Source organism: Nicotiana tabacum, chromosome 10 (genome assembly GCF_000715075.1).
Source record: "Nicotiana tabacum cultivar K326 chromosome 10, ASM71507v2, whole genome shotgun sequence".
Lineage (NCBI taxonomy): Eukaryota > Viridiplantae > Streptophyta > Magnoliopsida > Solanales > Solanaceae > Nicotiana > Nicotiana tabacum.
Window position 1 is genome coordinate 10,386,899 of NC_134089.1, and position 15,862 is coordinate 10,402,760.

The 15,862-nt window shown below is 34.1% G+C and overlaps 1 protein-coding gene across 1 annotated transcript; it reads left to right on the forward strand.

The window, feature by feature from the left end:
- Window positions 1–9,697: 9,697 nt before the first annotated feature.
- LOC107795159 (UDP-glycosyltransferase 73C4-like) lies at window positions 9,698–12,310 on the forward strand. Its single transcript, XM_016617740.2, has 2 exons — window positions 9,698–10,569; window positions 11,183–12,310. Exons 1-2 carry the CDS (start codon window positions 9,849–9,851, stop codon window positions 11,938–11,940), a joined length of 1,479 nt encoding a protein of 492 aa, XP_016473226.1. The 5' UTR covers window positions 9,698–9,848; the 3' UTR covers window positions 11,941–12,310.
- The last annotated feature ends 3,552 nt before the right edge of the window (window positions 12,311–15,862 follow it).

The following is a 15,862-nucleotide window of genomic DNA, read 5'->3' on the forward strand; positions in this document are numbered from 1 at the left end:
GAAAATGATAGTTTTTGGCATTTACTTTAGTAAGTTTAACTAAGGCAGCTGAACCTCCTTCAGATTCTTCGATAATAGAATCAGTGTCCTTTAATCCTGAAGGGCTATTATCTTCTTCTTCATCGTCTTCTTCTTTTGAGAAGAATTCTTTGTCAATAGCTTTCCCTTTATCTACTTGAGATAGTATTTTATCAGTAATACTTTCCATCTCAATCTTATTAAGTCGAAGCTTAATATCTTTTAGTTCTTCTTTTACTGATTTAAGTTCAGTTTGAAGATGTTGGATAGTAGTAGGCTCTTCTGTTTTTACAAAGAATCTATTCATTACCTTTTTCATATCAAAAGGTTCTATCTGTGGTCGATTTCCCTTTTGTTTAATGATAATATTTTTTAACTCAGTTAAATATTTTTTTCTTAATTCATCATTTTCTATGTGTTTGATGATGTCGAATAAGACTTCTTTGGTGTCTTCTGTGATTACTCTAAGAGAATTTTGACTACATACACAAATTGCGCCAGTACAGTTACAACTGTCTTCTACTGAGCTGTTGCTGTCTGAGTCATATGCGACATTAATCAATTCATTATTGCTATCAGAATAGCTATCAGTGGATGAAGATGATGAACTGTTATCATTATCTTCCAGAATTGCGTAAAGTTTTTCTTTAGTGTTGTCGTCAATTTCAAGAGTATTTACTTTACTCTTTTTTTTTTGTAACTTTGCACTCATTGGCTCTATGTCCCGTTTTTCCACAAGACCAGCATTTGCCACCATAATCCTTTTTAGATTTTCTTTTAAACCTTTTCTTTTTAGAAGTTTCTCCTTCTTTCTTTTCTTTACGCCTATGGCGTCCTTTAGGTTTATCTGAAGATCTGTGTTTCTTTGACACTCTTTTTGATGGAGCGACTATTGATTTGTAGCCGAAGTCTTGGCAAAAACTACCAAGCTCAGCTTTGGACTGTAGTCTATCCTTTTTAATAAGACTTTTAAGTTTTAGGTCTGTACATAAGTCTAAACCGGTAACATTGATAAAACTTATTAAGTCTCCATACGTAAGATTGTCATATGGAATTTGACCATTAAACCTATCTCTAATTTTAGTTCTTGCCTTTTCGGCAAATAATCTGGGTAATCCACTAATAAATCTTTCCTTCCAGAAAGGTTTATTGCAGTCTTCTCTGACCATTACCTTTTCTATGAACATATCTTTATACCACCTAAAGTTTGTTAATTTTGGGCAGCTAAGATTATTTAGAAGTTCAAGACATCTATCCTGAAATAATTTTGGTTCACCAATAAAATGTTTGGCTATACAGTAGATTAAAGTTGCAGTAGCGTCTTCTTTAGATTCTTGCTCTGCTATTTGAGTATTATTTTCAGTTATTACTGCTTTGGCATTAAGGATTCGATTCCTATTTTCTTCAGAAAGGTAATTATCCCACCAATTTTTTAATGTACCAGTAAAGCCTGATACTATTAAGGTTGATGCGTGTTTATCTGACGCATTTTTCATTTTGTATGCTGTTACAGAAATTACTATTTCGTGAAGCTTTTTGTAGATTTGACTTTCAGTTAAACCATCAATATTCCATTCAGAAATTCCAATTCCATTGTGACTGGAGTGGGATAGATAGATATCTTCTTCGAACTGAACGTCTGGAAATGATGCTCTTTTGTAATAATTCTTTTTATTAGGGTGTCGAGGATCATTCGTTAATCTACTTACTTCAGGAGTAGTGGTAGAGATAGTTTTTAGAGTGAGTGAAGGTTTTAATTTATTTATAGAATCTACAAGCTCTTTAGAAGCTCTTTCTATCATTTTTAGTTTAGTTTCCCTGTCAGGGATGGTTTCTTCCTTTAACAGAATTTCATATTTGTTATTTAATGAAGTTAATTGTGTTTGCAGTTTATAGAGTTCAATGGTTTTATCTTTGCTAGTACTAGCTTGTTCTGTATTAGGCTTTGAGATACTTAGTTTTGTTTTAAGTTGTTCTTCTATTTTTTCTAGAAGTTCATTTGTAAAATCAAATTTTTCTCTTAATTGAGGGAATTTTTCTTTAGAAAATTCAGGGATTTTGATAGTAGGATATGTTTCAATTGTGGATGCTACCATCGTCCTAGTAGGGGTTGCTATCTTATTGGTATCTTTTAGCTGATTAGATACAACATGTAAAAGGTTATTTGTGTAGTTATTTTGGACAATTATTTTGTTTAGATCTTTGTTTGTTGGTTCTTTGTCAAGGTAGGTACTTTCTTTTTTTAAAAGGGGAAGCTGTGACTATCTCATTTTGAACGGGTATTATGATTTCATCTAATGTTGGAATGATGGCCTCTATTATACCTTTATTTTTGGTATACCATTTATTGATAATCATTTGTAAAGATTCCTTTTGATTTAGAATCTGTCCTGTTAATTCGAACCATCTAAAGAATTCAATATCACATCTAAGTATTTTTAAGTCCTAATCCATTTATTTCTAAAAGTTCCTCTTTGGTCAAAAGAATAGGTATATACATACCATTCTCTTTTAATGTTATTATCAGGGTGTTCCCACTGAGCATTTAGACTTTTTCAGTGTATTTTGAAATTATTTTCTTCTTTAAGAGTTCCGAGTCTATCAATTGTTTCAGCGGATGGACTTTTATGAATGAAGGGACCCTTTTGATAGATTACCTTAGGAACGGTTTTGTTAAAATCTACTCCTTTTATTTTTCTATCAAGTTCTTCGATTAACTCTTCGTCTCTTTTATCGCTTTTACAACTTTTACTATTTCCCTCCAGGGGTTTGAAAGAAGAAGGTCTGCTGAAGGACATTCTTCTACTGGAAGAGGCTTCGCTTAAAGAGTTAGATCTTAAAAATTTTAAGTCTACTGCTCCTGTAGGATGTTGAAAAACTTGTTCGATGCATGAACTTTCTGGTTCATATTTTGGTTGAGCTATGGCTTCAAAACGTCATTCATCTTTTGATAATATCTCATCCCATCGAATCATTCAAGGGACGAAGGTGTTGCTATGTTCTTGGTTTGCTTCCATGAGCATAGTAACTCCTTTACTACTTTCAATTTTAGTTTTTGGGGCTAAAGTAGTTTTCATGAGTCTGTAATATACTCTGTATATTACAGCTATCTCTCTTGTATTAATTTTACAATTCATATTTTTTGTTTTAATATTAAGAGTTAGAGTATCTAAAATATTCTGGTCATTTATGTCAACCGAATAATTTGGATAACAATTAAAGTAAACAGGACCTTAGGCTAAGTTACTTTGTAAGACTCCTAATAATGAATCGTCAAAATTTAATAGTCTATCATCTCTTAGTAATAGACAGAGGGGATTCTCTAATCCTAGTCTGTATAAAGGCTTGACGGCTATTTGAACAAGTCCTATATGGAGAAAATTGTATTTTTTCTCATATTGTTGTATATCATGTGCTGCTAATAACTTAATTGTTTCAATAGAGTTATTAATAGCAATTGTTGATTCACAAGTCTTTATGTTATAGCTTTTAATAAAATCAAACTTGCCAGTATGATATATCGTATTAAAAGATTCTCTAGGAATACTCCAATTTTGTAAATCATTTTCTTTTTTGGCAATATTAGATATTGCCGAAATATTAGCACTATTAAGAATTTTATTATTCTCGGAATTATTCATTTTAATACTGAGATGTATACCTGTTGATACAGATATTCATTGTTTTTATTTTTTTTAGAATTATTCTTTTTCTGTGTTGATAACTCTCAAGATTATCTTTATAAAATTCAATTTCTCTTTCAATAGTTAATAAAGCTTTATTTCGCAGATTATTATATCTGATTATATTTTTGCAGATTCTAATATTGTGTTCAGCACAATCTATTTTCCTATTTTCCAATGAGTGCAAAGTTACAAAAAAGAAAAAGAGTAAAGTAAGTACTCTTGAAATTGACGCCAACACTAAAGAAAAACTTTACGCAATTCTGGAAGATAATGATAACAGTTCATCATCTTCATCCACTGATAGCTATTCTGATAGCGATAATGAATTGATTAATGTCGCATATGACTCAGACAACAACAGCTTAGTAGAAGACAGTTGTAACTGTACTGGCGCAATTTGCGTATGTAATCAAAATTCTCTTAGAGTAATTACAGAAGACTCCAAAGAAGTCTTATTCGACATCATCGAACACATAGATAATGATGAATTAAGAAATATATATTTAACTGAGTTAAAAAATATTATCATTAAACAAAAGGAAAATCGACCACAAATAAAACCTTTTGATATGAAAAAGGTAATGAATAGATTCTTTGTAAAAACAGAAGATCCTACTACTATCCAACATCTTCAAACTGAACTTAAATCAGTAAAAGAAGAACTTAAAGATATTAAGCTTCAACTTAGTAAGATTGAGATGGAAAGTATTACTGATAAAATACTATCTCAAGTAGATAAAGGGAAAGCTATTGACAAAGAATTCTTCTCAAAATAAGAAGACGATGACGAAGAAGATAATAGCCCTTCACGATTAAAGGACACTGATTCTATTATCGAAGAATCTGAAGGAGGTTCAGTTGCCTTAGTTAAAATTATTAAAGTAAAGGCCAAAAGCTATCATCTTCCTATAACATTGAAGGTTCATGATATGACCCTTACTAAGTTAGCATTATTAGATTCAGGTGCAGATAAAAACTGCATAATGGAAGGAATAATACCAATAAAATATTTAGAAAAAAGTACACAAAAATTATACTCTGCTGTAGGAGAATTATTAAAAATAAATTATAAATTATCAAAAGCACATATCTGCAACGATGGAATATGCTTTATTAACGACTTTGTAGTAACAAGAGACATTAATGAAGAAATAATTCAAGGAATTCCTTTCCTAACTCAAATAAAACCACATTACGACTACTTAAGTACACTTTGCACCACAGTGTTAGGCAAAGAAATAAGATTTCCTTATCTAAATCCCACTCTAAAGAACAAAGTGATTATATTAAATCACAAACAATTTTTAAAATAAATTTATTAACTCAACAAGTTAATTATTTAAAGAATGACATCAAAGTTCACAAAATAGGACAAACTTTAAAAAACCCCGAGGTAGAAGATAAGATTAAACAATTTCAACAAAAACTCGAACTAGAAGTTTGTTCCGATTTGCCTACTGCCTTTTGGGAACGAAAAAGGCATATAGTCAACCTACCTTATATTAAAGAATATAACGAACAAGCTATACCTACTAAGGCAAGACCTATTCAAATAAATTATGATTTAATGGAAGTCTGTAAAAAAGAAATAAATGATCTTCTCCAAAAGACGATTATTAGACCTTCCAAGTCACCTTGGAGCTGTGCAGCCTTCTACGTTAACAATAACGCAGAAAAGGAAAGAGGAGCTCCCAGATTAGTTATTAATTATAAACCGTTAAATAAAGTATTACAATGGATTAGGTATCCGATACCTAATAAAAGAGATTTATTAAAAAGAACTTACAAAGCTAATATTTACAGTAAATTTGATATGAAATCAGGTTTCTGGCAAATTCAAATTACTGAAGAAGATAAATATAAAACCGCTTTCAATATTCCATTTGGACAATATGAATGGAATGTAATGCCTTTCGGATTAAAGAATGCTCCATCTAAATTTCAGAATATTATGAATAATATATTCAACCCTTACAGTAATATGTCAATAGTTTATATTGACGATGTATTAATATTTTCAGAAGATATAGATTCTCACTTTAAACATCTCAATACTTTCTTTAAGATAGCAAAGCACAATAGCCTAGTAGTCAGTGCTAAAAAGATCAAGTTGTTCCAAACTACTATTAGATTTTTAGGACATCACCTTTATCAAGGTACTTACAAACCAATCTGTAGAGCCATTGAGTTCTCGTCCAAATTTCCCGATAAAATCACTGACAAAAGACAACTACAAAGGTTTTTAGGTAGTCTCAATTATGTAGAAGATTTTATTCCTAACATTAGAAAAATCTGTGAACCCCCCCCCCCCCTTTATAAGCGCCTTAGGAAGAATCTAGTCCCTTGGGGCCTAGAACAAACTGACACAGTCAAAAAGGTCAAATCCATTGTTCAAAAACTCCCATGTCTAGGCATTCCAAATCCTGAAGCATTTATGATAGTAGAAACCGACGCTTCAGAAGAAGGGTACGATGGAATCCTTAAACAACGAATTTCTCCAAAGTCTCCCGAACAGTTAGTTTGTTTCACTTCTGGTGTCTGGAATCCGGATCAGAAAAATTATAGTACAGTCAAAAAAGAGATTTTGTCTATAGTGCTATGTATTACAAAATTTCAAGATGATTTAACAAACAAAGAATTTTTATTAAGAATTGATTGTAAATCAGCTAAAGAGATTTTGCAAAAGGATGTTAAAAATCTTATTTCAAAACAGATTTTTGCCAGATGGTAGGCATTATTATCTAGCATCGAACCCGTGAGACCACCTTTTATGATTACCCCTCCGAGAGTACCCACTATAAACAAACCCTCTACCATGACAATACTCGGATCCATTCCGAAAAAAGACGGCCCATTTCAACACGTTTCCTCAAAAGCCTCAACAAGCCAAATAGGAAAGGTACTAACTAGTTCTGACTATGCAATGAAGGTCCCAGAGTCCTTCGCTCAAGCAGTTAACCCACACACACCGGTTAAAACAGAAGAAAAGAGACCTGTTTCCTCAGAAAAGGAAACATTTGAACTAATTGCAAAAGAACCAGTCAAGGTTCTAGCCCCAGACAAAGGCTACGAAAATTATGACCTTGCAGATCTTATCAGACCTTGCTACACAGACAGGAATTATGTTGAAACTAGTGAACCTCTGAAAACAAGGAGGTACTACGAATTAATCCTAACAGATACAAAGTCGGTTACATTCTAGCATACTTTCTACGATGAGAGAGACCCAACTAGTATCAGAATCTCGAAATTCATCATCAATAAAGTATTAAGCCCGTTTGAATGGGGAATGGATCATCTACACACTCCAATTGTGTTATCAGTTCAATATAGACCTCAAACCTATAATTTTAAAGATTATATGTACGTTTGGTTTAACTTTCTATACCTACGTCCAAAAACACACACCTGATTTGTCAAGTATAGCGAACAAGCCCAGAAATCAATTCTACCCAGATGGTTTTACGACTGGTGGAAAGTATTTGGAGGAATAGAGCAAGCTATGCCCCGAAGCTTTCAAATACGTTATGAGAGACTACAAATTGAAAACGAAATCTCCTCTCTTCCAGACCACATAAAATTATGCAAATATTACTTTGCAAAAAGAATATCTTTTATTATTAATTGGTCATTTGATATAAAACAATTTGATAAAATCAAATATTTAGTTAAAACGCCTAAAATCAAAGGTTGGATTCCTGAAGTCAAAGAGACCAAAAAATCCAGACCAATTAGGACAGAATCAAGAACAAAATCAAACAACTCTTAGAAAGAGTTAAAGAAAAAATTGCTCGGTATGCTAGCAAATATTGCGTCAGCAGATCCGACTCAAGTACATGCCATGTTAGAAGTAGTTTCAAGTTCATCCTCTGCAGAAAGCGGAAAAAATGGATATATGGAAGATCTAGACGGAATAACCCAAGCCTAGCCCAGTCTAGCAGGTGATTACTTTCTTACCTCTTCAAAGAAAGGACAAAGGCACTGACTCTTCAGAAAAGAAGAAAATGACCTCTGCCTCTTCAAAAAGAAGAAAGCGACGTTTGACCTTTCAGAAAAGTAAAGGACAGCCTTTCAGAAAAGCAATGGACAAATGACTTCTCTAAAAAGTAATATCGGGCTATTCAGCATGAACGATGGATATGAATTCAATCTTTTCTTCGAGGTCTATATAAGACTCTCAAATTGTAATATTGAAGGCAGACCGAAAATCGCCCATTTTCTTTCTTATGTTTCTCCTCCCTTTGCTGTAAAAATCCCCTTGTTCTGCATGTTCTTGATGTTCAAATAAAAGTAAGTTTCTTAAAATTTGTCATTAATTTACTTTCATTTCCGCATTTTCAATTATATACTTCAGATCCTCTTAATTGGTATCAGAGCCATTCTGATGGATGCTATTTAGAGATTAGTTAGTATTATTTTATCTTGAAATTTTAAACTAAAAATCTTAACTTAAGGACAACTCAGAACATTTTTGTCCAGAAAAATTGAATTAAAAAATTTAAATTTAAGACACACTGGCCAATTCCTAAATAGCAGCCCTTTAGAGTGGCTACCTAGTGTCATTTCTACCAGAAAATCCAATCTAGATTGAAATTGTTTCAATTAAATTAAAGTTGATCCAAATAAAATCATATTTGGTCCAACCATCCACTTATTGTTTTTTGATTTCTCACCCGGCGTGTGATATTTGCATTGGAGCTCGATTATATCCGGATTAGCGCCGCGTAGGGCTCCATTCGGGGGGAAGCGATCTCTATCAAAGATCTTTCCATACCCAAACCTCGAACCCGAGACCTCTAGTTAAGGGAAGAGCAGCCCTATCCGTTGCACCACATCCTTTGGTGGTCAACCATCCACGTCTATCACTAAGTAGAGACTCTTAATTAATCCCAATAAACGTGGAATTACATCTTTCCCGGTAGATTTAGGTTTATTTCTGAGGCTTTCATAAACAGTTGTGGACAACTGATTAACAATAGAAGTATACACACATGTGAACTAAAGTTTTGCAAGATACTAAACTTGTGGTTTTAACAAAAGAACAAAAAATAAAATTCAGAATTATCTCCATGTGCTGTTTCTTCAAAACAATCAGAAGTATCAGTTTGTCCGGTTGCAATATTTCTAGATGAATGTTAGTAACCAGCTATTATCATCCACAAATTATAGATGTTAGCTGTTTGCCATTTGCCAGAAGCAACAAACAAACAGTAGAACATGTAACTCTCAGTTTGCTTATGTCTGCTCTTACATCATCTATTTGTCTATGAATCTGAAATTACCACCACATACAGCATAACCTTCCTATTCGCGTTCAAAGAAAAACTCGTCTAACTTTTAGATTCGAATTGCGTCACGTAAATTGAGATGGAGGCCGTTATCAAAGGCAGACCCGTGATATATAAAGAGGGGTCACTAGTACCCATAAAATTCGGCAAAATTTTCATATATACACAGATATGTCTTTAGAAAATACTGATATATGAGTAGTAGGCACCCTATATACAAAGTAGATTCTGGTTAAATCTAAAAGTGCACCCGCGACCTTCAACTCCTGGGTCCGCCTCTGGCCGTAATAGCGAATGGCGGACCCATGTGTATGGATGAGGGGTCATCGGACCCCGTAAACTTCGGCCGAAATTATGTATATATACGCGTATATGCCTTGAAAATGGTTAATTTAAAACAGTTGACACCCTGAACACTACAAGCCTTTAGGAGTCACTGGTTGAGCAGAATAATGTACCCCGTCGTATAAAAATTCTTGGTCCGCCTCTGGTAATAGCAATACGGAACGGAGATTTTAACGTGAAAAATTCATGCGCAAGATGAGTAAAACTAATATCACTCAAAAACTTTCTTTTAAAAACATCTCACCGTTGTTCACATTCTTTTTTCTATTTTTTTTAGCAGACCAGCTTTTTAACTTTGTTTTGATGTTTCTTTCTTGGATATACAAATAAAGGAGAAGCTCATAAGGAGACGTGGCTTCCAAGTTAGCAAAAGAAAATGAGATAATTTGCCACAAAATTCCTTTTTTTGGCTTTTCTGCTGAGAATTTCTATATAAAAAACAAGCAATGTTGAGACAAGGCTAATATAACATTTCAAAATTCTCCAATTTCTCTACTAAATTCAACAAAAAATGGCAGTTCTTACTCATGAGCAACCACATTTTGTGTTATTTCCTTTCATGGCACAAGGCCATATGATACCTATGATAGACATAGCTCGATTATTAGCACAACGAGGTGCTATTATCACAATTCTTTTGACACCCTCAAATGCCAACAGGTTCAATACAGTTATCGCCCGCGCTATAGAGATTGGACTTAAAATTCAAGTAATTGACCTCTATTTTCCAAGCTCAGAAGCAGGGATACCAGAAGGGTGCGAAAACTGCGACATGCTTCAATCTATAGATATGATGAAGAATTTCTTTCTTGCAACTCAAATGCTTGAGTCGCAAGTAGTAGACTTGTTGCGAGAATTAAATCCATTACCAAGTTGTTTAATCTCCGATATGTGTTTTCCTTGGACAACTAATGTTGCCAAAAGATTTGACATTCCTCGGATTGTTTTTCATGGGATGTGTAGCTTTTCTTTGTTGTGTTTACACAATTTGAGAGAATGGAAGGTGTTGGAAAATGTTGATTCTGATACTGAGTATTTTTCAGTGCCTGATTTTCCGGACAAAGTTGAACTAACCAAAGCTCAACTTAAATCGTTGGTAGATCCAAATAATCCTGAATGGGAAGAATTTGCGTACAAAATGAAGGAGGCAGAAAATGAAGCTTATGGTATAGTGGCTAATAGCTTTGAGGAGTTGGAACCGGAATATGTAAAAGGATTGAGAAAGGCCAAAGGTAATGTTGAATTGCTTAAGTGTGTGACCGTCTTATCTGAACACTTATACTGTTAGTTAGTGAGAGCATACTTTTAATTAATTAATTATTATATCATGTCTCAATGCGTAAGGGCCTAGTTATTTTTTCATGCATCAAACATATCAAAATATTCTTTGCTTTTGGATGCCGATAGAGAATTGAACCCACAACCTCTGCTAAGTCCAATAACATGTTGAATCGTGTCACTATCTGATTTAGATGTTTAACATTGTTATTTGTTAGAGGAAATACACTTTTAATTGCGAAGTTATATTATGCCACCGATGATCTCAACTTGCTTTAATACCATGTTGCATTCTGTGAGCATCTTATCTTAAGTTGTTACAGAAAATACAAATTTTAATTGCAATAATTAAATTATATCTCAAACATATGTGGTTTGGTTCTTTTTCTTGGGATAAACAAATGAAAATTTTCTTTGCTTTTGGGGTAGTGGTGAGATTTGAATTAAATCATGACCCATACTTGTTCTAATATCACACTGAATTGAGTGATCATCTAATAATCTAAAAGCTTAAGTTATTAGAAGGAGCATACTTTTAATTAATAAATTATATTATGTCTCGAACAGGTAATAAGATTTGGACAATTGGTCCGGTTTCCTTATGCAACAAAGAGAAACAAGACAAAGCTGAAAGAGGAAGCAAAGCCTCAATAGATGAACACCACTACTTGAAATGGCTCGATTCTAAGGAACCACTCTCGGTCCTCTTTGTTTGTCTTGGAAGTTTATCGCGCTTGCCAACATCACAGATGATAGAACTCGGACTTGGATTAGAGTCTTCTAAACGACCTTTTATTTGGGTTGTTAGACATATCTCAGATGAATTCAGAAAATGGCTAAATGAACAGAATTTTGAAGAAAGAATTAAAGAACAAGGGATTTTAATCCACGGTTGGGCCCCACAAGTACTAATATTATCACATGCTTCTGTCGGGGGATTCGTGACTCATTGTGGATGGAATTCGAGTATAGAAGGAATATCTGCTGGCGTGCCAATGATCACTTGGCCATTATTTGCTGAGCAATTTTGTAACGAAAGGCTAATTGCGAATGTTCTCAAGATAGGAGTAAAGTCTGGCGTCGAGAATCCTGTTATGTTTTTAGAGGAGGAAAAAGCGGATACACAAGTGAACAAAGATGACATTAAAATGGTTATTGAAAAATTAATGGGTGAAGAAGAGGAAGCAGAAATGAGAAGAGAAAGAGCTAAAAAGCTTGGAGAAATTGCAAGAAAGGCTGGGGAGGAAGGGGGTTCCTCTTACCTGAACTTGACAAAACTAATACAAGATGTCAAAGAGCAAGCTAATTTTGGGAAATCTATTTGAAGTCTAATGTTTGATTAGGATAATGCAATATACGTACTGCACACATATGTCATTTGGAGCTTTAGCAAACTGTTAATGATACATTATGTTTTGTTTACAATCTGTAGTGGGCGTTGTCTATTTCCATTTAGACGGGCACTTTCGCCTTTGTTTTACGTAGTGGATATTAAAGCTGTGGCAAATTGCAGCATGGAAATATAGAGATAGTCCGTACTCTGCAATATGTGGACTTCAAAATCAGGTTTTTAGGAAGCAGGGAGTATATGAAATCAGCGGCAGATCCAGGATTTCACAATTAATGCACTATTATGAATAGACAGATCCCTGATCTACTTTTGAAATTATAAATCAAGTCTTTTTTTTAAAGTAATTTTTCGCATATATATCTAGGTAAGAAAATGTTTGGAGAATTAGTTGAATCATTGATTAAAAAAACAAGAATGGAGATTTCATGTCAAGCATGGGAATTTCGAAATAATAAACCAAATAGAGAAAGAAAGCCAGAAAAAAATTACTTATTTAAATCACAAAATAGACATGGAACTGAACTTTTAAGCTCACTTGTAAAGGTGCACTCAATACCTATTCGAGTCAAGCCTGCACAGTTTTCCCCCAAAATGCCTCGCACCATTAAGAGATCACTTCGCTTTACAAGTATTGCAGTTATGTATGCGTATTTGAAGTTACGGGTGCAATCCACATGATCCGAGTATTTATAGTGACCGAAGCCCATGCGACTTTGAAGCTAGGGGCAAGGGTGGTAAACCGGCTCATGACAGGCAAAGGCACTACCCCCCCCCCCCCCACGCAACACTATGCCATTTCCATATTTTTGCCATCAAACCGTTTGCTCTGATACTAGTTGTTGGATAGAATCGACCTAAAGATACTCTTAACATGGAGTGGTATTGTCCCTCAAAAGACCTCACAACATTAAGAATATTCAACTTTTTATAAGTAACGTATTTTTTTCCTTTCTACATTCCACGTGAAACTCTATTCACACACTCAACAACTTCAACGTCCTTGGGAAATTTGCAGGTTTCTAGTAGTGATTATATAGTAAGTTGTGTTTTAACTTACTTTTTAATGTGGATTAGTCTGTTGAATACTTTACTCGAGACTACAAGATAAAGTTTCAATAAAGATTGATATTTAGCTTAAAGTATATATGTTTATATGTATATTGCCTAATATTTTACTCGTGTTTCATGCATTTAAGATGTAAAATGTATTGATTTATATTAATTCGTGGTATTTTTATGTGTAGGAATCATCCGGAAGTAATTTGGGGCGAAAGGTGCGAGTTAGAGCCAAAACAGGAAAAATGGGAAATGTGGAATTTCAGCGCCACAGGCCGCGCCACCTATAGCGCCATGGGCAAAAACTTCAGCAAGCCAGCGCCCAACGATGCCCTGGATGCTGCTGACGGGAATTTATCCATGTTTGCCCGAGACAAGGTTATTTCGGCCCTAGACTTACCTAACGCGTATAAAAGAAAGACTTTTTAAGAAGGGAGATGCCACTTTGAAAAGAAACTACACACGAGAAATATTCGGGAGCGAGGAGATCTCAATTTTCTTCATCTTTTCTTAGTATTTTCAATTATCCAACACTTATGAAATTTTTGATATTATCATGAGTGGCTAAAACCCATAGTTTTGGGGTTGTGACTTAGCCATGAATATTTTTGTTTAACGTTGACTTAACCTTGATTATAATTCACCAATATGTTGTTTCTTCAATTCTATGATTAATTGCTTAATTGTCTGGCCAGCAGTTAGGTTCTATTTACTATCTATGTAATGCATGGGAAAACCACATTTAGATTAGAGAGAAAAATTGAAGAGAGCACGATCTTAAATTTGAGGTGGGGCCGGGGATTTGTGGTTAGGATAGGAATATATCTAGTTACCGTGCTTAATTAAATATCGTAATCTTAATGCGTTCTTAATAGATTGATTTCATAGGAATATAGATGTTAATATATTTTGAATAGGCGAGTAGTACATCGGAAGAAGGCTACGAGAGCAATTGTTTGATTAATTAGCAACTATGAGTGAATTATACGAAAGGGAGAGTTCACAACAATTATTTTGATGCTTGATCATAACCCTGGAATATTTGTCTCTACTGAGTACACAACAATTATTTTGTTGCTTGATAAATTAATGACTAGTTTGACTTATTGTTTAGTATAATCACACTTTTGAACTCGATTCGGCTCGACTGAATGACAATCTTGGTGAATTTAGTGGTAGTTAATACAAGTCTCTGTGGGTTCGACACTTGACTTATCATTTTATTACTTGTACAATCATGTATTCATGCGTGTGTGTTTGGGAGCAACAAGTTTTTAGCATCGTTGTGGGGACTTGAATATTGACTACTTTCTAGTTTTTGCTTTAATTGTTTATTTTATCAAGCCTAACGTTATTTGATTGTTGCTCTGCTCTTAGGAACCTTGATTGAATGAAGGGTCAGAAGCCATGACAGACTTCAACGCTTTGACCCCGAACTTGAGAGAACATTTCTGATAGCATCCTAGGAAGCTCAACTCTATTCAAGGACAAGGATGAAGCTTTCGAATCTCAAAGATGGCCTTTAACAAGATGTCAAGCTAAAGAATTACAAAACAAGGTCATTAGACTTCAAGTGCAAATAAAGAAGTTATTAATTGGGAGTAAGAGCTCAAGGATAAAGGATGTGAATTGGCTAGGTGATAGCATCAAGGACAAGGATAGAGTTTTGGAAGCTCCAAGACCAAATACAAGATCTAAAGCTAAAGAGTTACAAACTAAGGTTGCTAGATTTCAATGGCAAATAAAGAAGCTTTTAATTGTAGAGGAAGAGATCAAGACCAAATGAGATGAATTGTCCAAGTTTTACAATTATATGGTGGTCCAAATTGAAGTCCAAGAGGGGGAAGATTGGGTCACCAAATCAGCCCTTGAAGTCCACCAAAAAGGGCTCAAAATAAGTTTAAAAGAGGTCCAAAAGGGGTTTTAAAAGGAGCCCAATTGGAGTCCAAAGCAATGGCCCAAACTAGTTGTTTTAAGGTCCAAATCTGCCCCAAAGGGTCTTGGCCGCCCCTCACCTAATTTTGATGGCTTATGTTACCCTTTAGAAGCCCCCTACCTAAGTTTGATGGCTATAGTGATCCCTTAGCAGCCCCTATCTAATTTAGATGACTTTTTAGCAACCCCCTACATTATTTTTAAGTGCTTTTAACTCGTATAAATAAGGAGTTCTTCTCATTCACAAGCACTACATTATTGATTAAGTATATCATACTTTGAGAGTTCTTTTGAACCTTTGTTACTTGTTCTTTGAGATTTATCTTTCAACCTTTACTAGTTCATAGTTCAAGGTAGTAAGATTACTTCTCTTTTGTGATATCTTTGATTCCTTAGGCGATTAATACTACTTATTAATTGTTGTCTTAAGTTACTCATAAAGCGGTCAAGATCCGAATCTATTGTTTTGATTTGCTTTTAAGTAAAGGCGTTTGATTTCTTCTATAAATCAAGACGTTGTTACTTTGATCTTGTCAAGGCTATAGCACTTGCGTTCTTGGAAATTCTTTCTTTGAATTTTCCCACATCCTTTATTTTCATCTCTTTAATTCTAGTTGTTCAATTCCTTATTGTTATTGCTTCCGCATTTACTTCTCAAATTCTTACTCTAGTTTGGATTTCCGACCTAGTTGTTGTCAAGTAATATCAGAGCGGTTCTATCAAGATTTTGTTCTTGGTAAGTCTTGGGATTTCTTGAATACTAAGAGCAAAGGAAAAAAACGAATTTAAAAAAAAAACAAAAAAAAATCACTTTTAGAACAAAAAAAATAGAATTGCGTGCTCTCCGGGATATTTCTTTTGTATCTAATTTTTTACCAAATATTAACAAAGGAAACAAGAAGAGG